The sequence below is a fragment of the Bidens hawaiensis genome, unplaced genomic scaffold (assembly GCF_021521415.1).
Source record: "Bidens hawaiensis isolate Kalapana, Puna unplaced genomic scaffold, B.hawaiensis_p1.1 tig00060238_1, whole genome shotgun sequence".
NCBI lineage: Eukaryota > Viridiplantae > Streptophyta > Magnoliopsida > Asterales > Asteraceae > Bidens > Bidens hawaiensis.
In genome coordinates this window covers 48,992-72,947 of record NW_027500868.1, presented here as the reverse complement: position 1 = coordinate 72,947, position 23,956 = coordinate 48,992, and the positions used below count along the sequence as shown (strand labels likewise).

The following is a 23,956-nucleotide window of genomic DNA, read 5'->3' as shown; positions in this document are numbered from 1 at the left end:
CAGAAAGGAAAGTAAGTGCAGAAAAGTCAATAGCCAGCCCCCTTGTTTTGTTTAAATTTGCAGACCAACCCCTCAGCTTTTACTCTGATTACATATATGGACCACCTTATCTTTTAACAGGAAAAAGAAAATTGGATTGTACCTTGTCAGCAGACGTTACTTGTTACGCACGCAACAGCCGTGTTTCCGTTAAATACTTGCACAAAAATCAAGTCACTTTTACGTTAAATACTTGCACAAAAATCACAAGACTTAGATGCACCATTTTAAATACAATAACCATCAATCTTTTTTGAATTAAAATTTTGACGTATATATATTAAAACAAAATGAAAATATATTACGTCTCTTGTAACATTATGTCATTAGGCGCAAAAGTTATTTCATCGTTGCAAATGCGTGTCACGTATAGTGACAGGGGCGGTGTTGTGGCGTGTTTTATTTTCTGCAAAGTATATCGCATGTCAACTAGCCATATGATTCTTAATATTCAAAGTTATAATATATTTTAAAAAGAAAAATAATGCCTATTTTGTTTAGAATAACTGCTCGACTAGATTATTTTAAAGTTAAGAGTTATCGTAGATAGAGTTAAACCTTTCACCCGGCCCCGACATACTTTAGTTTCCAAGTGTCAACCATTTTAGCAACACGTGGGAGGTCAAAAACAATGCAATTCACGTGTGTAAAAGCTTCAAGCAACTAATATTTGAAATTTAGAATAAAGCATAACGATTACATTGATGAAGAGATAAATTAAGAAATTTGTAACTTCAATCAATATTTATAGATTATGATTTCTTTTTCTTGATATATATGAGCACAATTAAGCGTGTGGATAGGTGATAATTAGATGGTGGTTGGTGGCGATGACGAACAATGTCAATAAGTGATAGTGGTAAGGGTGGTGCTCGGCAGAGGTATGAAGCGGGCACATGTGGCCAGTGATCGATAATGATCGGTGGCCTTAGGGAGTTGTGATATACAATGATGAGATACAAAATAGAGAATACCTTTGAAAAGATGCACTACTAGAGAGCCGAATACCAACTTCTAACACCATACGGACGGTAGTCCATGACAATTACCGAGGAATTACATGAAAATTCATTTAAAAAAACTATAATTGTTCGTAAGTAATCCCTGGTTATTATAGTCTAAATTGGAAAAAAAATACTTGCACCGATAAATAGTTACTATCAAAACTATTTGTAGGTAATTCTTAGTTTATCAGAGACCATCATAATTTACATACTTCTTACATTATATTTTTTTTCCCAAGGAAAAGGTTTTCAAAACCATAACTACATTTGTAGAACGTATTTCTTTCATGTTTACCACGCATGGTTAATCTAGAGTCTATGGTTAACAGTTAGCAACTAAAGGTACAAATGCAATGCGAAAGTATATTTATGTCTATACCCGTTTGAAGCACCTAGACTCTAGACTTCTTTCATTTTAATTAATATTTCTTTTCTTTCAAAATGGCTATAAATTTTAGTAACATAGATAAAGTAATATAGTTAACGGTACGTTAAGTAGTAATGTAGTAGGTTTATCTGATTAAAACTCAATTATATGTTAAGCAGTAACATTTATATTGTCCGGTTTAACAATGTTTTGACGGCTATCGATGAAATTATTAGGACGGGGTTGTCCAGACCGGCCGGTCTTAATGTGCTAACAATTTAAATGATTTTTTTTTACAAATAGTTTAGAGTTGTATTTAAATTTTTACAATGGTAAAAATGATCTTTAATATAAAACGTATTTGTATATTTATAAATTAAATTAAAAAAAGGCTAAACAAACGGCTCGTTTAACCGGCTGGTTTCAAGTTTCAGACTGTGCGCAAACCATCAAATAGCCAAACGTAACCGTATATGATCTCAAACGCACCGAACCAACCAATCTGCCTCGGGTTCAACGGTTAGATCGATTTTAAGCACCCCTACAAAGATTTTGTGAAGTATCTATAAAGGGGGGCTTTACGTATTAAACATTTAATCTTTTGAGGGGAAAAATTGTTAGTAGCGAAATTTTTATGAGGGCCTATTTTGCCAATCCAAAACCTATAACCGAAACCGTTTAGGTAAAACCGGCCCGTGTTGGTTTATGCCGTCTTGAGATTAAAGACGTTGTAAATAGTTTAGAGGAACCAGTTTGGATCCAAATTTCATAGGAGCCATTGTCGGTCATTGCTCATGGAAGCCAGTTTCAATTCGAACTGGCTTGGCGCACGGCTGGTATTGACTTATGTTGACCATATTCAAACCGGTTTTAAAAATCGATCAGTTTCACGGAGTATCCTGTTTGTCAGGCCGTCTTAGACCCCATACAGAGAGCTAAGCCGCCGACTCGGGCAGGGTCTTAGGGCATGATTTTCTAAAGAAAACATTTAGATATATAGTTTTTTTAACCATAAGAAACACCAGTTAGTGCCAAAAAATCTAAAATAAGTTTGTTAAACATTAAACAATTTAATAAAACGTTATTGGCCTGAGTCTAGTAACGAAGTAAATCGATAACCGTCAATCAGTTTTGGGAATTTTTTATAGAAGGGTCATTTATTAATACTCGTTTTGGGTACTCGAAACCTCGAAGAAGACGATGTTGTTTGTGCACCTGTACATAACACTACATGTACTGGGTTCGTTTAGGACTCTACAACGATGTACTGGGTTCGTTTAGGACTCTACAACGAGCCCAAAACGAGTCAAACACCGGCCCGGCCCGGCCCCTCGCTTTCGTACATGTTTTGCCGGGGTTCGTTGTATTTACAACGTTCGTTTTGCATGGTGGTGGGGCCAGGCGTTCGTTTTGCCGGGTTTCCCTCCCACCACTACGTGAGGTCTCAAGTGTCGTAGGAAAAAAAATAACCCGGTAGTCAATTTTTAAGTCTGTTGTTCTGATAACTGTTAAGCTGAAAAGGCCCACTCCCTTTAGACTCAGCCCAGTTTCAACTATTTAGGATATGTTTTAAAGCCCAGTAATGATACAAAACAAACCAGCTTGTATCTTTTGAACTGATGTTATTGACTAGTGAGACAAATTCTACTTTTAGAAAATCAAACTAGAGACAAGTTTACCTTATACAGGTTTGATACAAAGTTAAATATAGGTTTTATGCTTAGGGTTTAACCACTCATTTATTAAAACGATAATTAAAGTATCGTTTTAGATACGTCAAGGAAGGATCTAAGGCAAAACTTCCATGATGGACCTCATGCCAAAGTTGGGCGTTATCTTACATCGACTAAATCCAGCTTCCAAGAATAGTTGCTCCCACTCGACCTTAGTCCTTTCTCGTCCTGTAACCAAAACCATCATCAAGACATCAAAAACCATCTTGGTTTCTGTTATCTCATGCCGGTCATGTGTTTCATCTAGCACTATATCTATGACGATCACTTTTCCTTTTTCACCCGCAAGCCGAATAGCCTCCCTACACCGTTTTAGTATCTTCAACACGTTGTCATCGCTCCAGTTATGCTAAACATTCTACATAGATATATGTCACAACATTAGCAACAAGCTAGTTATGTATTAACTTTAACAAAATATAATATCATAATGACTACATTACCTTAAAAAATATAACATCAGCAGATGGAATGGAACTAAACATGTCACCTCCAACATATTTGAGATTCCTAGTATCAATCTTGTCAGCAACAACATGCGGGAGGTCGAAAACAGTGCAAGTCATACGCAGAAAAGCTTCAAGGAGAATCTTAGCGATAAGCCCAGTCCCACCCCCAACATCAACTAATGACTCCACACCTTCAAAGATCTCTTGACAATCTTTGACCACCAAACTCATCATCTTAGAATCACTTGCCATCGCATCATTAAACAACCCATTGAATCCAGGATTCTTGTTAGCATATTCCCATAGAGGAATCCCATAAGCAGTCTCGAAAACCGTTGATTCGTTTCCATGAAACCACTTCCCCAAAAACTGCCAAGGAGCCATATAAACAGGATCTAGGACCAAATTAGCTAATGATAATAAGTTTGGTAGGTTTTGCGAACTTTCATCGTTGTTCTTGACCAATAACTTTGATGCGGCCATGAGAACATATCCTTCGTCTTCTTGATCATGAACTTTGGTGAGGGAGAAGAAGTTGGAGTGAATTAGAAACCGCATCAGTCGTTGCAAATGAAAGGTTTTCTCTATAGGGATATTGAGCTTTGAAACGAGTTCTTGAATCGTGATCGGTTTTCCATGATTGTGAACGATGTCGGGTATGCCTAGTTCAAGTGCACAACCAAGAGACATGGAGGTTGCATAGTTGAAGACATGTCTGTATATATGAGCTTGAGCTTCAAAGAGTTCATTAGCTTTTACTTGGCTTTGGTGGGATCCATTTAGGTTTAGACCCATATGTTCAACTTGAAGATACATGTATAGTACTTTTTAAGGATATTAATTTAACAAATAATAAAGTAAATAAATTTATAGCTTTGAGAACCAAAACATACCAAACAGGCAATACCCTCACTATCCGGTACCATTGTCGTCTGCCCTTGCCAAATATATCCACACGTACCATATTTATTATTTAGGTTTATGAATTTTTGTGTTTGCGAAGATAGGAGAACATGCGTCTTGACGTCACATTGCATTGTCACGCGATTGCTCAAACACACAAGATCGCCAAAGATAACATTAATTTATATGAAAAGGAAGAAGGCAATCCTGAATCCCCTCATTTTCCGGTACTATTGCCCGTGCATATACACGTTCCATAATTGTACTTGTGGACATTTCACTCTCTGTGTGTTATCAGCATAATCGAGTCCTATCTTTGTAACGTGACGTAATGTTTCATAATAATACAAGAAATTTTATCGATGCGGTTACTCTTGCTAATAATGAGTTTATATTTAAGTAATGCAAGTAATTATAAATTTATATAGCCTAAGTAAATTTTTGTGAATAGATTTGGTTTTGTTTAAATAGATTAAAAATAGTTTTAAAATAAACTTTTAAGTAAATAATAAACGTTTTTTAATGAATAAAAACGTTTTTTTTTATATTAATATTTTTTTAAAATAAATAATAACATTAAAAAAAAGAATCTTAAAACTTCTTGATTTAACATAATAAGAGAAGATATTAAGTGAAATATGTATTACTCGACTTCTCCCATGGGTCAGTCATCAATGCATCAACAGCCCGATCTTGTTCTCTTGATCATCCAGATTGCTTGAAGTCTCTTTAACCCGATCGAGCCACCACCACCCAGCCGCCTTGCCACTTAAAGGCTGAATGCAAGCCACAGTGGTACATACTATAATTTCCTAACCAAATTCAAACTAATCGTTGGTAATTAATAATTTACCGAGCTTTAATAAATACCATTTGCACGCTATTGAAGCACTACCGGCGTGTTAAAGGGATGTATATGAGGCATATGATGTGGAAAAAAATTTGATTATATGAAGTCGTAAAACAAGAGGAAAATGAGTATAAAGGTCGTAGGAAAGGCATTCTATACGACCTGTATGACGTGTTTGACTAAAATGACTGCTCTAACTACTGATAAAGTCATATGACTTGTACATCCATTTTTTTTGCCACATCATATGATATAAGGGTGGCAAACCCAACCCAAATGGATTGTTTTGGGTCAAGATGGATAAACTTTAAAAGTAAAATGGGTTAGGATGGATCATAAAAATTCTTCAAGTGGGTCACGATGGGTTGGAAATATACAAGTGAGTTTCATTTATAGGTTAAAATGAGTCAAAACAAATTATCCAAGTTATCCAAAATTTATCTAACTCAAAATACCCAAACTATCACGTGCGAAACAAAACTCATCCGAAACCCAAAAAACGATCAAAACGAAACAAAAACCCCGAACCGACTAAAACGAAACTGAACCGAATTAGAAAAACGACCAAAACGAAACACAAAAAACCGGAATGAAACCGAAAAACTGACCAAACGAAACAAAAAAGCGAAATGCAACCGAAAAGCTAACCAAAACTAAACAAAAACACCGAACCGAAACAAAACTGATCGAAATAGAAAAACGAACAAAACGAAACAAAAAAAACCGATACGAAACCGAAAAGTTGACCAATACGAAAAAAAAGCGAAATGCAAATGAAAGTTGACCAAAACAAAACAAAAACACCGAACCGACCAAAACGAAACAAAAAAACCGAAACGAAACTGAACTGAAATAGAAAAACGACCAAAACGAAACAAAAAAAATCGAAACGAAACTAAACTGAAATAGAAAAACGAACAAAACGAAACAAAAAACCAAAACGAAATTGAACCGGAATAGAAAAACGACCAAAATGAAACAAAAAAAAACGAAATGCAATTGAAAAGCTGACCAAAACAAAACGAAAACACTAAACCGACCAAAACGAAACTGAACTAAAATAGAAAAACGACTGAAACAAAACTGAACTGAAATAGAAAAACGACCGAAACGAAACAAAAAAACTGAATTGAAACTGAAAAACTGACCAAAAGGTAACATAGAAAAACGAAATGCTATTTAAAAACCGGATCAAAACAAATCAAAAACACCGAATCGACTAAAATGAAACAAAAAAACTGAAACGAAACGAAACCGAAATAGAAAAACGACCAAAACGATACAAAAAAACCGATATGACACCGAAAAACTGACCAAAACGAAACAAAGAAAAGCGAAATGCAATCAAAAAGCTTACCAAAACAAAACAAAAAAACTGAAACGTAACCGACTAAAATAAAACAAAATGGATCGAAACGAAACAAAAAAAACGAAATGAAACCGGAAAACTGACTAAAAAAACAACACTGAAAGCGAAAAATCTGAGAAATCGAAACCGAAATCATTGAAACCGAGCAAATACCGAAACCAATCGAAATGAAAAAAAAACAAAACCGAATCGAAAAAAACCCGAAAAACTCGAACCTGAACCGGTACAAAACTTTTTTAATGAACGAGGATGACGGGGGAAACATTTTAGTTATTTTACATTTTGCATTTTTTATTTATGTTTTGAGTTATTATTTTTTTAATAGTTTTTTTGAATATTTTTTTGAGGGGTTTTAAAATCCTTTGTATGTCAACCTTAACTTGGGTCAAGATGGGTTAGCTTTACCCATCTTGATCCATATCCATCCTAACCCTATATTTTAAAAATTCATCTTGACCTCATACCTATCCTGACCCATACTCATCCTGACCCATCATCCAAATCTAACCCAACCCACTCATATTGCCACCTCTAATATGATATGTATGCTGTAACAACCTATGATATACAAACTTGATTTGATACCACATTGCCCATTTTAAAATTTGATAATTATATGTTTGAAAAGGCTTGGATTTTAGATTTGTATTGGATATTTATAGTTCTGACTTTGACCTATTGGTCGGGATTAATCGTAATTCATGAAATGTTTACATACAATCACAACTCTAAATCTATTTCCACAGGATTTCCCACACTAAAACCCCGTTAATCTTTTTTGTGTTGCGACAAAAATGTGTCTCATACTGAAAATTAAGGGTGATACTAAACACCTGGTTTACATTTTTAATGAACACTCGATTGAAATTTAAAGCTCTGAAAAACTAGCGGGGTTAACTTTCAGTTAGTAACTTTTAGTTAACCTGATTTAGTAACTTTCAGTTAGCATGACTTACGTTTCTAGAGAACACTCAATTTCCATTAAGGGACGTTTTAGCTACATAAATAGTCCATGTCATTAAAGAAAACTAACAAGGTTAATTTTCAGTTACTAGGGAATCACTATAAAAATGCATTCCAAGTGAGAAACCGTAAATCATAAATGTTTTCTGAGCTGGGGTTAATCCGACCAATAATTAAAAGTTGGATTATAACAAATATTGAAGTATTTGAATTTGAGATTACAACAAATTATTATTATTATTATTATTATTATTATTAACCATTTATCTACAATAAATGAATCTTATATCAAAAGTTAGGTTTCCTTTTTAACTTGCAAACCAACCAATCCAAATCAGGTTTGGATCATCATCAAGATACAACAATTAAAACCTGAAAAATACTTTCTTGCACTCAAACCCGTATTCATTCCAACAAACCCGGAGTACCCAGATCAGTTGATCCACCATGAAACGCTCATAGTTTGTTCTTGATCTCACTCACGCATATCGTCGAACACTTGGTGTGCGTTTGGAAATTGGCATAATGTCACTCCCGTTTATGAAACTTGGAACGCTTGCACTCAGAACCCTTAGCAAACCCATTGCTACTAGGCTCAAGAAACAAGCCGCCGTTAGCCCTAAATTTCGAACTTCCATTATCGGTATTGCTCAGGTAATATTATTATTATTATTTCATCACATTGTTAGTAATTATTTAGATCTGTATATATTTTGTATAATTTTATGCCAAATCAGTGATATTTTATAATGATCATCTATTATGTAGGTTGGCTTAATTTAATATTATTTGTTTGTGGGTCCATTTGTCTGTCTGTATATTAATAATCAAAACTATGATATGGTCGATAATAATTTATAATGACAATTTGATCAATGATACTACGAAAGTTGCTTCTCGGTTAAAATGATATTGCCCTTAGGAAAGTAAAAGCTAAGAATGTCATTAATTGCGACTATGGAATAGTCATGGTTTGTGGAATTACATATTGATTTTTATAAACTAGTTTTTATACTCGGCATTTTGCGCCGGGGCAGCTGGCAACACCCCAGCGTTGAAACCCGGGCGTTGGTAAAATCCGAGCGTTACGACGATGAGTTGACACGAATTCGGTCAGTACCGGCTGCGTTCGTTACGATATAGACACCATTGGTAATATTTTAGGATTAAAACTCAAAAAATTAATTCGTCAAATTAACATATAAAACATTAACATATAAGAAAACAAAATATTTAAGATGATGCTTATTTGGTTGGCAAACCCGGGCAGTGGTAAAACCCAGGCATTGTCGGTCCAGAGCATTGAGGCGGTAACTTGACACGGATTCGGTCGTTTTGATTGCGTACGTTACAGTACCGGAACTAAAACAAAAAAAATATAAAAATTGAGGTGGACCAACGACCAAATTTGGGGGTTCGGCCGGTAAACTTGTGCACTGGTAAATTGGAGCGTTGTCGTTCATGGGCTTCTGCGTGAACTCAGTTGGTTTCTTTCAGGTTTGTTATGGTACCGAAACTAAAGCAAAAAGAAAAAAAAATTGACGTTTGGTCGGTTTGCATTACATTTGTTATGGTAACTAAACTAAAAAAAACAAAACAAAATTCACCGACCCAATACAGCACCAAACTTCTTAATTATATATAGTATTATAGATTGCAATAATAATATGAAATACAAAATTGTGGGAAACACCAATCAAAGGAAAAGTGTATTAATTTTGGTGCATTGTGTGATGTATGACAGGCAAACCATTGGCTTACAACAACAATACAAAGGCGAATATACGGACATGCGACGAATGTTGAAGTTCGACCTTTGAACGAAGAGAGAGCCGTTCAGGCAGCCGGGGACCTTATTGGAGAGCTCTTTGTTTTCACGGTATTTGGTTCTACACGCATATACACATATTTATATTGGTTTTGCAGCATAGAATTAAATGTTAACAATGAACTTTGATTAGGTTGCGGTCGCTGTTGTTATATTTGAGGTGCAAAGAAGTGCGAGATCAGAAGCTAAGAAAGAAGGAATCCGTAAGAAAGAAATTGAGGTACATTACTGCATTACATACAGTAATATATTAACATGTTCGTGTTTGCTTCTTTATTTATATTATCGTTTGCCACATAGGTTTTGATGCAACGCGATGAAGATTTGACAAAACAAGTGCAACTTCTTGAACAAAAACTAAACCAACTTGAGCAAATCACCAAAGAAAAAGCACTAACATGTGTTGTCAACTTGGAAAATAATCAAACCAAATAATCAAGACCGCATTTCCGTCCTCTTGGTTTGTTCTAACCGTTCTTTGGCTACAAATAATGGAATTATACTTTTATACTTTGCGGGTATTGACTAGAAAGTGTTTTCGTAATTGAGACGATGAGATCTAACGATTTACGTGAAGAAATTGTTATATTGTAGCATATTTTAAATAAAAATAATGTGATGATTGTTAGAAGAATAAAACTTGTGTGGAACAGGATGCTTATTCTCTTCAATATGTAATTGTTCTATTGAAAAGGTGGGGATGAATATATTCATTTTGATTATAAGATGCAAACTTAAGATTAGAGGATGATTAATTGATTATCACATGTGTTCTTCCAAGACTTTAGTATAGTTTGGAGAATAATAAATTGAGCTAAAAGAATCTAATGAATGGTGGTGAAAGGTGTGTTTTGTGTTCCTTTATGCTCTTGGGTCCTTTCATAAAGTTGTAAAACATTATTCTTCTTTCTCTTACATTTTTATAACATTTAAGAAGGAAATCTTTTTAACTAACTATATAAAAGATAATGTTTTTAAGTTTCCTACTTATGGCTAACCTTCTAAGAATGTATTGAATTTGATACTTGTAATTGTGTACAACAATCTTATATTATTAATAAAAATGTGGTGTAGTATATATTTAACATGCCATAGATGGTATCTAACTTTCATGATGTGACACATTTTTAGGACTCTTGCCAAACATCTCCTCAATCCTCATACCTTTATGATACTTTATGATTCTTAGCCTCTGAAGATAACAAAAGTTTTTATATCGATTCTTATTCACATGCTAACTCGTTGGTTTGATTTCGTTGGATTAGTAGTCACATTCAAAAAAGTTCATTGGTAGTTGTTTCATAAATTTTTCATTTTACTAGTGCTTCTCTTGTGTTATTTTAACGGGCCATCAGATTGCTGATTACCATAACCGATTTTATGAGAGCTTTGTCTTCACGCACTCGTTTTTGTAAGACTGTAGGATGCGTGACAACGGGTCGTGAAATTTTAAATGGTCATAGACCCTTAGACCTAGTTGGAAAATTTGATTGGCTAATACATGACCGTCGCTTCTAGAGAATAAGAATTTGGACGGAAAAAGAAAGAATGTGGTGAATTATAAGGATGTGAGCGGAAATGGGGTGTTTATTATGCAGTCGGGGGAAAGAAAGAGAAATTTGACTCGTGTGACGGAAAAAGGGTTTTCCAATTAATGATGTGACATAGTTTTGATAACATGACGTATAAGCGCCACTTATTTGATAAAAAAAATTATATAAAACTGACCGACTACTTAATGACCTAAACCAGATTAAAATCCAAATCTAACGTATAAAAAGATAAAGTTTAATACAATCATGATGTGCAGCGTAAAGGTTTAATTGAACGACACGTACTTAGCTTAACATGTTTTACAATTTTGTGTAGTGAACTAGAATCTTTCTATATTAATGTACCAAACGAGTAAAGAAAGTCCCATTTTATGTACCCAAATAAGATGATTCCACATTATTGTGTGGCTCGTATCTAATATTTGACCGAATTTCACATGAAACAGAACTCCATAACGTGTAATGTCTAAACTAAAAATAAAAAGTAAAAAAAAATCCTATGTTAAACAACTAGAGATTTTTTATTTGAACGCTCAACAAATAAAGCCCAGCTATCCGAGGTAACCCAATGACAAAAATCGACCCCACATGTCCGTGATAAAAGACAGTGCTTGTAGCCTAAGCCCACAATTTCCTGTTCCAGAGAAAACCCGGCGTCCGAAAGCTTAATCAGACTAGGATCATATTCGAATTGTAAGACATTGCAGTCTCCAGCCCAAATCTTTACTTACCTTCCAAAACCAGCTAACGTAAAGCTCATTGGAAATGGGCTTCAAATATCAATAAAATGAAATATTTTCGATCTTCTCATGAAGAAAATAATATCTTTAAAAGATTTTATTTCGTTACAAAAAATTCGACAACTATACATTTCATATATTATTATTATTATTCCTATTATAAGTTTGAAAAGAATATTAAAAACAAAAGCTTGAGGACATATTCTCCTTAACATACTTTTACCGCCAAGCTGCACTAGACCGCCAAAGGGTATTATGATCTGCATCTCATCTGCCCAACTTTTGGGTATACAAATTCTCTCATAAACTTGTTCTCTCAATTCATCTATAGACCACCAATTCAAAACAGGTAATTAATATATATGTTCATATATTATCTGATCATTATCATGTTATTGATTTGGTTATATTATTATTATTATTAAGTAGTTGGAATGGGGAGAGGTGTGAAGTCACACAGGATACAGAAAGACCGGGCCATGAACCGTGTCGATGATCTTCAAGTCATGTTCATGGATCTGCAATCTGCAAGGAAAGAGAGCCGGAATATCGACATGGTTGTACTAGAGGAACAAGTGCATCAGATGCTTAAGGAATGGAAGAAGGAACTTAATCAACCTTCCCCTGCATCTTCTTTGCATCAGGTATAATATATTGTTAAACAACAACTATGTAAATCGATTTACCATTAGCAGGGCCAGCCCTGTGAATTTAAATACCTCGGCCTGAGCCGAAACAAAAAAGGTCTGTAGGCCTTAACAAATTTTTTGTTTTTTTATTTTTTTAGTTTTAAATTTTAGTTTGAGCCTGATAGTTTAAATGGATTATGACTATAAAATTTTTTTTTGGCCCAGTATATTTAAGATGATTAAGATCCATACCTATATTATTAATTTTTTTAAAAAAATATATATATAAAAAATATAAAAAAAATTTGGCCCCCAAATATTAAAATTACGGGCCTTGGCTGGTTGTCCGGCTCGCTCTACTCTAGGGCCGGCCATGACCATTAGGTCAAATTGTTGCGGTTTGGATGTCGAATTTTGTTTAACTTTCGCAATTTTGAATTTTGATGTAGGATGGAAGCTTGGGGTCGTTTCCTCCGGACATAAGTAGGCTGTTGCAGCTTTGTGATGAAGATGATGATGTAACGAGCGGGTTAGCTATCCCAAAACCTGACCCGGATGCCCATACGGGTCCAAATTCTATTGTGAACAACGCGGTAACAATATGACTCTTAAGTTGGTATTTGGACATGCATTTTATTTAAAAAAAGTATTTTTTAGCTAATTATCTGATTCAAATTATATCTCATCTTGCAGAATTTTATTGTGACCCCAGTGTCTCAAGAACATGACTTTAAGTTGCTTGATCAATACAAAGATTTGCCTTTGGGGATAAACATGACAGGACAACAGAATATTGGTGTTGATACACAGTTTGATTATTTTTCATTCAACTTGCCACCAGAGTTTGAGCGGAACGGTGTTAATGGGATTTATGGCGTTTGGGGCGAAGATGGTTTACCTCAAGTTACCAACTTTCTGTCAAACATTTGTCCTCCGCCTTCTGCGTTCCTTGGACCAAAATGTGCACTTTGGGACTGTCCCAGACCGGCTCAAGGCTGGTGGTCCGAGAGGCCGGTTCAATGGTGGTGCACCAGCTACTGCAGCAGTCTGCACGCGGTGGTTGCACAAAACGAAGGTCAACCGGGCATGACTCCAGTCGCGCGGCCTAAGGGCATTGAATTGAAGGATAATTTACTCTTTGCTGCACTTAGTGCCAAAGCACAAGGAAAGAACGTTGGTGTCCCGGTTTGTGAAGGAGCCGCTACTGCAAAATCACCATGGAATGCTCCTGGTTAGTCTACTCGTCTTTCTTATTAAACCCGACCCGTTTAAATTTAAAATTTTAATATTGTATATAAGTTTATAACCAAAATGGTTTTTTTCAGAGCTTTTTGATCTTTCGGTTTTTGAGGGTGAAATGCTGCGAGAGTGGTTATTTTTCGATAAACCAAGAAGGGCATTCGAGAGTGGAAACAGGAAACAAAGATCACTCCCGGATTACAATGGTCGGGGCTGGCATGAATCACGAAAGCAAGTGATTAATGAATCCGGATGGCTAAAAAGATCATACTACATGGACCCACAACCAATGAAATTAGTCGAATGGCATCTTTACGAGTATGAAATCAACAAATATGATGCTTGTGCATTGTATAGATTAGAACTAAAGCTTGTGGACCGAAAAAAGAATCCAAAGGGAAAGATCTCTAGTATTCACACGCACACGTCTAGATATCTAGATCGCCCGCTGGTGATATAGTTATAACATGTTACAAATCATTAATATTGTGTCACTTGTCTCGTGACATGTTTTCTAGTATTTAGTTTATGTAGAGCAACACCCCGCTTTCTTCATAGCCGTCACGTCATCTTTCCCTCCAATATTAATTGTTTGTCCCTTGGGTACTAGAGCCGGATCATTAGCCACACCTAGCGCCTTTCGGCTCATAATCCGATAGATTTGAGTCAGTACTTCGGTAAAAGCTTTTTCAACGTTTAACGCCTCAAGAGCGGATGTTTCCATAAAAAAGACAGTTTCTTTCTCGGAAAAGACCTTGGCTTCATCGGTTGTCACAGCCCGTAAGTGAGCAAGATCAGCCTTGTTTCCCACGAGCATGACTACAATGTTTTGGTCCGTGTGATCCCTTAGCTCCTTTAGCCATCGGTCGACGTTTTCAAACGTTACTTTTCGTGTAATGTCGTAAACGATTAGAGCACCTACGGTTCCTCTGTAATAAGCGCTTGTTATAGCTCGGTACCTGAAATGTTTCTTTATTATTATTATTATTACAATGAATAACACAAAATATTTGTTTAACATGCATGTTTTATTCATAATGATTTTTTATCATGTATTCATATGTTTATAAATGTATACAATGAAGAATAATATTAATACCTTTCTTGTCCCGCGGTATCCCATATTTGGCCCTTGATGATCTTGTCATCAACACGAATGCTACGAGTGGCGAATTCAACGCCAATTGTGGATTTGGAGTCGAGGCTGAATTCGTTCTTGGAGAATCGTGACAAAAGGTTGGATTTACCGACACCTGAATCCCCGATCAAAACAACCTTATACAAGTAATCATAATCGTCGTCCGCAAATGAACCCATTTGGCTTTAATTCTTTCCTGTGCAAGGGTTTGTGTTTATGGTTGAGAGGGATAAACCATGTTCATAGAGATGGAGATCAATGAGGAAACACAAGGTGCAGAAATATTATAGATGGCAAATTGTTTTTGTTTCTATGCTTTGGAATGAATGTTAGAAATTCAGCGAAATATAGAGAGATCAAAATGGAGTTTGTGTGAAATGTTTATTAGAGGACACACAAATATATCAATTTAAATATGAAAAAAGACAAAAAAAAACTTATAAATAAAATTTCTATTGTTTTTTAGTATTTGTAGAGATAAAATAAGGCAATGGTTATTCACACACCCTTTTTTAATCTTCATACACCCTTTTAACACACATTTATCTTTTATGTACACCCTATAAAGGGTGTATGAATAACACATCCTTAAAATAAGAAGCACTGCCGTTGACTTTATTAAGTTTATCATTTTTAATCGTTAATAGTTTCTTACCAGTTATAGTTCATATATGTAATTGGACGTATAATTACATGCTAATACACATATAATTTGGTTATTACGTAATTTATTTTGTTATATTGCAACATTCTGACTTTTAAACAATTAATAGAGGAATTATTAATTTATTTAGTAAATAAAGAATGGTTTTAAGACTTGAATAAGTTGGGCTTACGAAAGGTCCATAGGCTAAGAGTGTATAAATACGTGTTTAAATCTTAAATCCTAAACTTTTACACCAATATCACACCCTCCTAAACACAAACATATTCTCCTAAAATTTTTGGTTTCAAATAATCATTATAGGAGATGTCATTAAAGTGGCTAAAGCCTTAGATATTATTAAGTCTGAGGGGTCATGTTTGGGACTCGAGCTCAATATTAAAAAAACTGAAGTTCTTTGGCCGTCTTGCAATGGGGTAAAAACAAAAATAGGTTTATTTCCTAGCGGGATTGTGAGGCCGAAGCTGGGTGTGAAACTCCTTGGGGGTGCGGTGAGTCGGGACGCCGGTTTTATTAGTAGCTTGGCCTTTAATAGAGCTTCAAACGCAGTGGAGCTAATGAGATGTCTCACTCGTCTACGTGACCCTCAATGTGAGCTCCTCTTGCTTCGCTCATGTATGGGGGTTGCTAAATTGTAATTCGGTCTCCGAACATGCCAGCCTATGTTTGTTAAGGATGTCTTCTATATTTTTGACGACGGGCTCCGGGAGGTGATCGAGGATATTGTGGTATGTGGGGGTCCATTCTTTGGGGATTTTCAATGGAGGCTGGCCCCTCTCCCGATCCATTTTGGGGGCTTAAGTTTATATTCAGCTGAGGATGTTTCCACATATGCTTTCGTAGCATCGAGAGCACAATCTTGAAAGTTACAGGACCACATTTTGCAGGATTGTGGTATGGATGATTTGGATTCGGATTCGGATTATGGGTGTGCATTGGATTGTTTGCATAGGTTCCTTCTTGATCTTGGCAGGTTCGCTAATAAGGACACCGCCCCCCCCCCCCAAAGCCCAACATGCTTTGGCGAGTGCCCTTTATAGTAAAATCATTCAAAGTTTGGGATAGAAGTTTAAATTATCAACTCGCCAGAGGGCGGTGTTAGAATGCCTTTAGGCTCCACATGATCAAGATTTCTTGAACGCCATCCCCATCGAAGGGTTAGGGCAACACATGTCAGCAGTGGAGTACCGAGCCATTCTTAAATATCGTTTAATGATCCCACTATTCCCAGTTGATGAGCCATGTCCGGTGTGCCGTAAAGTTTGTTTGGATAAATTTGGTGAACATGTTGTTCATTGCGAGGAGCTTTCGGGTTTTAAATATAGACATGATTTGGTCAGAGATATCCTTTGTGATGTGTTGAAACGAACGGGGATCTCGGCAAAAAAAGAAGCTCTTGTGAATTTCCTGTTGAATCCCCTTGAAGGGAGGTCTACTCTTCGGCCAGTAGACGTTCTTGTGTTAGGATGGGCAAGGGGGAAACACGCTTGTATTGACCTTACGAGAGTATCCCCCCTTGTTGGGCTTAGGGATACCGGGTTTGTTGTTAGACGGGCTGTGTTGAAGGCGGAATTAGGAAAAATTGGATTTTTTTTAGAAGTGGGGCTAGTTTCAAACATTTGATCACAAGGGGTGTTGGGTATTATTTCTAATCACAAGAGGGTTTTTGGGGTTAATATAGGCGAATAAGAGAGTAATAAAAGAATAAAAAGCTTTATATCAGAGTAAAAGTTAATTGACATTGATAGTGGCGAATAAGAATTAATTGTCATAGCTAGTGGCGAATAAGAGTTAATTTCCAATGGTAGTGGCGAATAAGAGTTAAATTGACATTGCTAATGGCGAATAAGACTTAAATTGCAATTGATAGTGGCGAATAAGTGATTTGCAATTCTGATCTCTCATACATCCCTATTGTTTCCTTATTCGCCAATACTAACCCCGAAAACTCTTTTTATGATTAAAAACCATACCCAACACCCCTTGTGATTAATTTTTTGAAACAAACACCATTTTTAAAAAAATTCGAAAAATTGCTAAGCATGAGAAAGCATGTGCCGATAATCAACATGTCTTCATCCCTTTTGCTTTTGATACATATGAGTCTCTTGCCCCCGAAGCTATTACGTTTCTTAAAAGAGTTCAATGGGTCGTGCATAGTAACTTATCGACGCCAAATTAGAACTATAACTTTGTTTTCAGTAGGATCGGGTTTGCCATTCAAAAGGGGGTGACGGCGCAGCTTGTTGCCCGCTTATCTAACTCTCTATTGTAATTTGATTCTTTTCTTTAATATTAATTCGCGGAATCAAAGTTTGATTATACCACTATGTAAATCGCACCAAAGCTACAAAGTTTCTTCAAGAGATTAGCTCGTTTCAGCAATCAAACTCAAATCGGACTTCGATCGGTTCATCTCACAAGTGGTCTTGAGTCTAACCATTAAGAACTTGATTAAAGAGCTAAGAAATTCAGATGAGTTTGTAAATCTCTTTCCCTTAATGTTTTTGGGTTGTATGTATACTCACGTAATGGTTAATACAAGATAAGAATGTGATTTATGCTTAAATGATTATTGATTAACAATAAATGATTAACGGTTGGTAATGTAAGAATGTAAGCATATATAACTATAGTAATACGCGTAGTTGTTTTGTAGTGAGTATGTGTAACATGTTGTAAACATAGTGAGGGACTGTGAACCCGATACATGTTTATAATATACGCAGTGGCGGACTCAGGATTTTTTGTCAATGGGGTCCCAATTTTTTCGGTTTACAAAATTTTTCGGGTCGGTCGTTATTCGGGTCGGGTCGAGGCGAGGAACATAATAAAACACGGAACTATGGTGTCATTGGAAACGAGTAAGTAGAAATAATCTAAATTACAAACTAGATTAAACTTACACTTTTAATTCATACCCGAAAAACATGAACGTAATCTATATATATGGTCTTACATAATTGACCAAAACATGAAAAAATAACTCTAACACAAATAAATGATTAATTATAATATACATACACAAGGTAAATAATAAAAGAATATGCAAAATCCATGTTAACATTATATATGTTGCATGGTGATAATGACTATATGAGAGAAACTAACAAAAAGCACAAATACCCTAACTGAATAACTAAGACTATGATATTAAAAAAACAACAAAAAAGGAGTATGATGGGGCTTGAACCTACAACCTCTCACAAGAGAGAACAAGGGACTTTCCACTGTACTAGTTCAATCTTAATAGTATGGGTTCCAAGTATTAATTTTTATGGGGTCCTTACAAAATTTAATATACCGTCTCTAAGTAATTTTTAAAAAACATCGGTGTCCCGGGACCCCGATCGGACCTATGTGGGTCCGCCCCTGAATATACGGTAGCTATTACTAAGAGATATCGGTTTATTAAAACTAAATTATTAGTCCAGGTTTGAAACTGATCACACATATTTGAAAAGAAATAAATAATATAATAATTAAATTAAAGTCACAAATACACAGTTACGTTTATCTTAGCGACAGTAAATGATTTGGTACATGAACACTGCAGCCTTAATACTAAATGATTTGACATACATCCAACTATTAATTGAACACTAAATGATTTGGTACACCTTTCATTTTATTTTTTTATAAATATAAAATTTCTGTAGTCTATTAAATTTATAGTATAAAATCATACTCTTTGAGATTACTGACAAGTGTTATACAGATGCAACCAACTGAAGCAGAAGAGCCAAATATACAACTCTCGCTCATGCAAGGTTGTTCTGAATGAGGGATTCAAGGGATTCGAAAATAATGCGGTATCCCTTTTCAGTCGGATGGAAAGCATCCCAAAATACGTACTCTAAGACATCAGCACACAATGGAGATGTCGGGTTGCACCCGAAATCTGCTTCTATCAATCCAGTTCCACAACAACCCTTATGAACTTCTTCAAAACCTGTCAAGACAATACAACACAATATAGTTTGTTGACCATTAGGAAAACCTTAAGGGAAAGTTAATGACCAAAATGTCGGTTTGAACGGTTAAAGTCAAGAAAATGTTCATTCGTATATCTCATTCCTAAAATGCTCACCCCTAAATCTCGTCGAATCAACGGCTTTTAGTCATTAATTACTTGAAAGGATTTTTAATTACCAACAAATTCTGCGACTAGTCAATCTTGTTGGAAGCAAAAAAAAAAAAATTTGTCGAAAGCCAAAAATAATCGTCTGTAGATGAGATATATCATGATGTCCGAAGCCAAAATAAATCTTGTTGGATGCCTAAAAAATGCCAACAACTCAAACAATTTTTTGAAAAGAAACTCTCGACAAGACAATTTTATGACGCGTACGTGGCATGATATTCTTGGTTGAAAATCTAGCTGGTTAATGATTAAAAAGTGTATGCGTTGACGATATGAGGCCAGGCATTATCGGAAAAAAAGTTGGGCAAAGTCAAATGGACATTTTTGTCATTTTCCCAAACCTTAAAGTGCTTGGTTGAACTTACCGTATTTAGTCTTTTGTTCGACCATGTTGATGATAGGGGTGTATATATCTGCATACACAATCTTTGTGCCTGGTCTTTCAAGGCTTTTAAGTTTATTTTGTGCCATTTGATTGACATTTCTTGACAGGGAATTATAACTTTCATTGCATTCTCGGCCAAAGATCGGGTTCTTCGAGTTAAGAGTAATGATAGCAGGCAAGCATCCCATTGGGGGCAAACCCACGAACCCTATCTTCTGTGCACCCTCATCCAATAAGTCCTGTAATTTGTAAACATTGTATTTGAGGTGACTCCGAAAGAGACATATAATTAATTGAAGGAGTAAAAAAAACATTATGATTGGATCTATCCTATGGAGTTGGACAAGACCAAAGATAGTACTCACTATTGCTTGATTCATATTCATATGATTGGATTTGTTTTTTAACATTTATATAAAAAGTTGAGTTCAAATCGTATGTTAAGGCATTGTTTAGCGAACTACAAAAAGGACATGTGGAAATTGGGCCTGGGACAAAAAAACAGCAAGGCAAGAGCAGTGACGGGTCTAGAAAAGTATTACGGTGGCAAAAAACACTACTAGAAAAAGATATGTTTTTCTACAACTGAATTCATAGGAAATTTGTTGGAAAATCCAATTTTTAACAGTTTTCTATCAAACAGTTACGTTGGAAAAATACATGCTTGAAAATCGTTTTCAACCGTTTTTCAATAACGTTTCTTACAAAATTGCTACAAAAACATGTGTTTGTAAATTTCCTACAATTTTCCTACAAAAATTGTTTTGACTTAACATAATGTTTATTAGATAATATTGTAGCAAATTTGGAGCTTATTTTTTTGTTGGAAATCTGTTAGAACTACTTGTTGTAGAAATTTTTTTGTAACAAAAATAGCTTGTTTTATAGTAGTGAAATAGTGAGTTCAAAGGAATGAAGTTAAGTCAACTATTTTTTTTTATAGACCCGCAACTTATGTATACTACCTTCATCATTGAGTGGAGGCTATATGCGCGACCCAGATGGTATTCTTATCCAACCAAAAATAAATTTACGAATTTATGATTTATGAATTTAGCCAAAAATTGTATTCGAATTTTATATCTATTTTGTTGTTATTATTATCATTATTATTGTTACATAAGTATACATATTCCTATTTTTAGTATTTTATGCATTAATTTTATTGTACTTCTATTGTATATTTTAGCGTATAAATGAGTAATCATATTAAACTTGTTATCATAATATTAAATATTTGAAAGGTGTTGCGTTACGTGTTACCTCAAGGGTATAGGGTGGTTAACTACATGCTTCAATAATGTCTGGGTAGACCAATCACATGAAATAGTCTCCTATTATTAATGGCAGTTGGCCTTGAGTTAATGAACTTCCACATGTTGGATAAAGTGCGAAAAACAGTTGCCATCCATACATTGATGCGTTTATAGTAACTTACTAAGATTCATAATCTAAAGTAAGATCAAAGATGACATAACCTGCAAGAATTGTTCAATCAATTGCCACTGAAATTGCTGATACTGAGAGATAGTCGGATAAGCTTTTTTTCGAACTGGTATAGGTCCGTAGTAGTTGAAAGTAAAATCGTTGGTGCCCGAGCTAACAAGGTACCCGGCCCTCCTAACCAAATCATCAGTCCTTTCCTTGCCTATTGCGGCCGCCAGTTTTACTTTATATTCTTTAAACAAGTCTAGTTGTTGTGATTGCGTCAGGGCCATCTGTATACGTGTAAGATGGTAAAAGACTCAATTATTACTGAATGTATTACAATATATAGAGAACGGAATGCAAGTCTTGAAACTAAAACTGAACGTCGTATATATGCTTACCGTGCATGCTAGTAATATCTTTTTCTTTTTATCTAGTTGCATTTAACACATACTAAAGTTGGTTGGCATTTAACACATACCAAATTCATAGGTTGATAGGATCAGTCACTTTTTAGTTGTTAGATAGATAAGTGAAACCGTGTCACATTGATTTAACTTGATAGTTGATACATATACCACTATCACGTTTATGCTCTTTCACTTTCAAAAAAACATACCCTATTACTATATTTTACAACTTCTTTTTATAAACTTGTATGTTAATACCTAATTCGATTATAATTAAACACGCATGTGACACTCACTTAAACTCATATATAGCTGTTACCTTATAAGAAGTCCCTAAGTCTAAAGTCCACATGAAAGGTACGTATGCTAATTAGATGATTCGTAAGTCGTAACCAATAATACAGTGACACATGTATACGTGCCTTTCACTTCATAACGTTGTACATTAATTTCCAAGGACCACACTACAAGTGACATACTCTAGGATCCACTAATTCGAATACATATGCAATTACTCAGTAGCACATTGTATTGAATCATTGGTTTTTATATTGTCCACGTGGTTTAAAAAAGAAAAAGACCAAAATGTCCACATGCTTTGTCCGTTGGTTATTGGTGTTAAATATATCGACGATCCTAGTGATATTTGCAATGGACAGAAGTCCAGAACGAAGCCATATATGCGGATTCAGTTGGACAATTTTGGAATTGGGTGGCCAACGTGGACATTTTGGTCGTTTTTCCTTTAATTAAATAAATTTTAACCTCATAGCTTGTGACATAGTATATACACTTACATAGATTGATATTTTGGAAAGCAAACGTTTTCATACTTCTATGCACACCATGCATAAAACTTTAGTTAATCATACACAGAATGTTTGGATCAAATATAAATTAAATTAACGTGTTAACTGTGCAATCAAGTAGTGTAATTACATATAGAGCATTATTTGTATATATAATTATACTATTTGATTTGCACAGTTAACATGTTTTTTAATTTGTAAGTTAACTTTATACATACATACATATATATATATATATAGAGAGAGAGAGAGAGAGAGAGAGATTACACCAAGTTGGGAGGTAAATGGATCGAAACCAGCACCAGCAGAGGCAAAGCTACAACCAGTCATGAGGTCGTCAATGGTTAAACTCGGATCCAAGTATGGTGGCAAATTCTTTTTCAGCCCCACGAATTCAGCTGTTTGACATATATATTGAGATATTAATTAAAATATAAAACAAAAATCTATTAAATGAACTATAAACTGAAAAAAAACAACAAAAAAAAACTGAATATTCAACTGGCAACATTTACTAGATGTACCAATGACTCAATGAGTAAACAAACATAACAGAATAAGTACCAACAAAATCGGGGACAAGCCGGCCATTGCTGAACCTTCCTGTAGGCTCATGATTGTCGAAATCTTTCCCGTACGGCGGGAAGTTACCTCTAGATATGGTGGGAATATAGTTATTGTTTCCAGGGTCAACCGTGGAGTCTCCGAACACAAAAACTGCAGAGATTGTATTCTTCTGAGCATAAGAATGTTGCACACCGAAAATAATGAAAATCAGGATAAGACAGAAGAAGGCAGTAGTCATTTTTTAGTTGTCTCACAACCTTATACAGTACTTAATATAATATATATATAGAGAGGTGAGTTTGGACCAAGGCTAATAATAGTGTTGGCATGCCAGCCTTTGTCTTGTGGAGTTAAAGAGACAATAGTTCACTTTCCTCTCAATAATTTATAATTTAATTTCGTATATATTGTAAGTTAATTAGCTCTTATTGCAACATACCAAAGATTTTGTGATAGGAAAAAAAAGAAGGTTAAGGTTTTGCAAAAAGTAAGTGATTTAAACGAATCTACTAAAAATACCATGGGTTTTAGTCTATCCAAAAATGAAAAAAAAAAAATATGATGTGTATTTTAGGTTATTTTATTTAAAAGAATTAACGTGTTTAAATTTGACATGACTCAAGGATTGTAACTAATTAAATCCTGTTTGACTTTATACCAGATCACTGAATGTGACAACTATCTTATGATATTAACGGTTGATTAATATAATTAACTAATTCATGAGTAATTCACATCGATTACA

The 23,956-nt window shown here is 35.0% G+C and overlaps 3 protein-coding genes and 2 pseudogenes across 5 annotated transcripts; 2 read left to right on the top strand and 3 right to left on the bottom strand.

Moving 5' to 3' along the window:
* Positions 1-3,194: 3,194 nt before the first annotated feature.
* Positions 3,195-4,408, bottom strand: LOC143602969 (trans-resveratrol di-O-methyltransferase pseudogene; annotated as a pseudogene).
* Positions 4,409-7,968: 3,560 nt separating this feature from the next.
* Positions 7,969-10,053, top strand: LOC143602972 (uncharacterized; annotated as a pseudogene). The gene is made up of 4 exons (XR_013147959.1): positions 7,969-8,331; positions 9,422-9,556; positions 9,639-9,725; positions 9,806-10,053. The product of XR_013147959.1 is annotated as an uncharacterized LOC143602972 (transcript).
* Positions 10,054-11,947: 1,894 nt separating this feature from the next.
* Positions 11,948-14,644, top strand: LOC143602966 (transcription factor VOZ1-like). Of its 2 annotated transcripts, XM_077079916.1 has the most exons (5): positions 11,948-12,147; positions 12,225-12,442; positions 12,877-13,020; positions 13,121-13,658; positions 13,753-14,644. In XM_077079916.1, exons 2-5 carry the CDS (start codon positions 12,233-12,235, stop codon positions 14,124-14,126), a joined length of 1,266 nt encoding a protein of 421 aa, XP_076936031.1. In that variant the 5' UTR covers positions 11,948-12,147; positions 12,225-12,232; the 3' UTR covers positions 14,127-14,644. The 2 variants fall into 2 exon arrangements, with proteins under 2 accessions (XP_076936031.1, XP_076936032.1); XM_077079917.1 differs by lacking the exon at positions 11,948-12,147 and having other exon boundaries at positions 12,173-12,442.
* On the bottom strand, positions 14,193-15,187 carry LOC143602967 (ras-related protein RABA1f-like). Its single transcript, XM_077079918.1, has 2 exons — positions 14,766-15,187; positions 14,193-14,691 (listed from the first exon to the last, which is right to left on the bottom strand). The coding sequence occupies exons 1-2, from the start codon at positions 14,981-14,983 to the stop codon at positions 14,193-14,195; spliced, it is 717 nt and encodes a 238-aa protein (XP_076936033.1). The 5' UTR covers positions 14,984-15,187.
* A 3,955-nt stretch (positions 15,188-19,142) lies between these two features.
* On the bottom strand, positions 19,143-23,525 carry LOC143602971 (GDSL esterase/lipase At5g45960-like). The gene is made up of 5 exons (XM_077079920.1): positions 23,209-23,525; positions 22,912-23,042; positions 21,476-21,715; positions 19,978-20,236; positions 19,143-19,420 (listed from the first exon to the last, which is right to left on the bottom strand). The coding sequence occupies exons 1-5, from the start codon at positions 23,447-23,449 to the stop codon at positions 19,230-19,232; spliced, it is 1,062 nt and encodes a 353-aa protein (XP_076936035.1). The 5' UTR covers positions 23,450-23,525; the 3' UTR covers positions 19,143-19,229.
* Positions 23,526-23,956: the final 431 nt, after the last annotated feature.

Coding starts and splice junctions, on each gene's coding strand:
- LOC143602966 (XM_077079916.1), top strand. CDS start 12,233: ATGGGGAGAGGTGTGAAGTCACACAGGATACAGAAAGACCGGGCCATG. Junction 13,021..13,120: donor ATTCTATTGTGAACAACGCG/GTAACAATATGA, acceptor CTCATCTTGCAG/AATTTTATTGTGACCCCAGT. Junction 13,659..13,752: donor ATCACCATGGAATGCTCCTG/GTTAGTCTACTC, acceptor GGTTTTTTTCAG/AGCTTTTTGATCTTTCGGTT.
- LOC143602967 (XM_077079918.1), bottom strand. CDS start 14,983: ATGGGTTCATTTGCGGACGACGATTATGATTACTTGTATAAGGTTGTT. Junction 14,692..14,765: donor GATACCGCGGGACAAGAAAG/GTATTAATATTA, acceptor TATGAATAAAAC/ATGCATGTTAAACAAATATT.
- LOC143602971 (XM_077079920.1), bottom strand. CDS start 23,449: ATGACTACTGCCTTCTTCTGTCTTATCCTGATTTTCATTATTTTCGGT. Junction 20,237..21,475: donor TGATTGAACAATTCTTGCAG/GTTATGTCATCT, acceptor TACAAATTACAG/GACTTATTGGATGAGGGTGC. Junction 19,421..19,977: donor CGAACAAAAGACTAAATACG/GTAAGTTCAACC, acceptor TTGTCTTGACAG/GTTTTGAAGAAGTTCATAAG.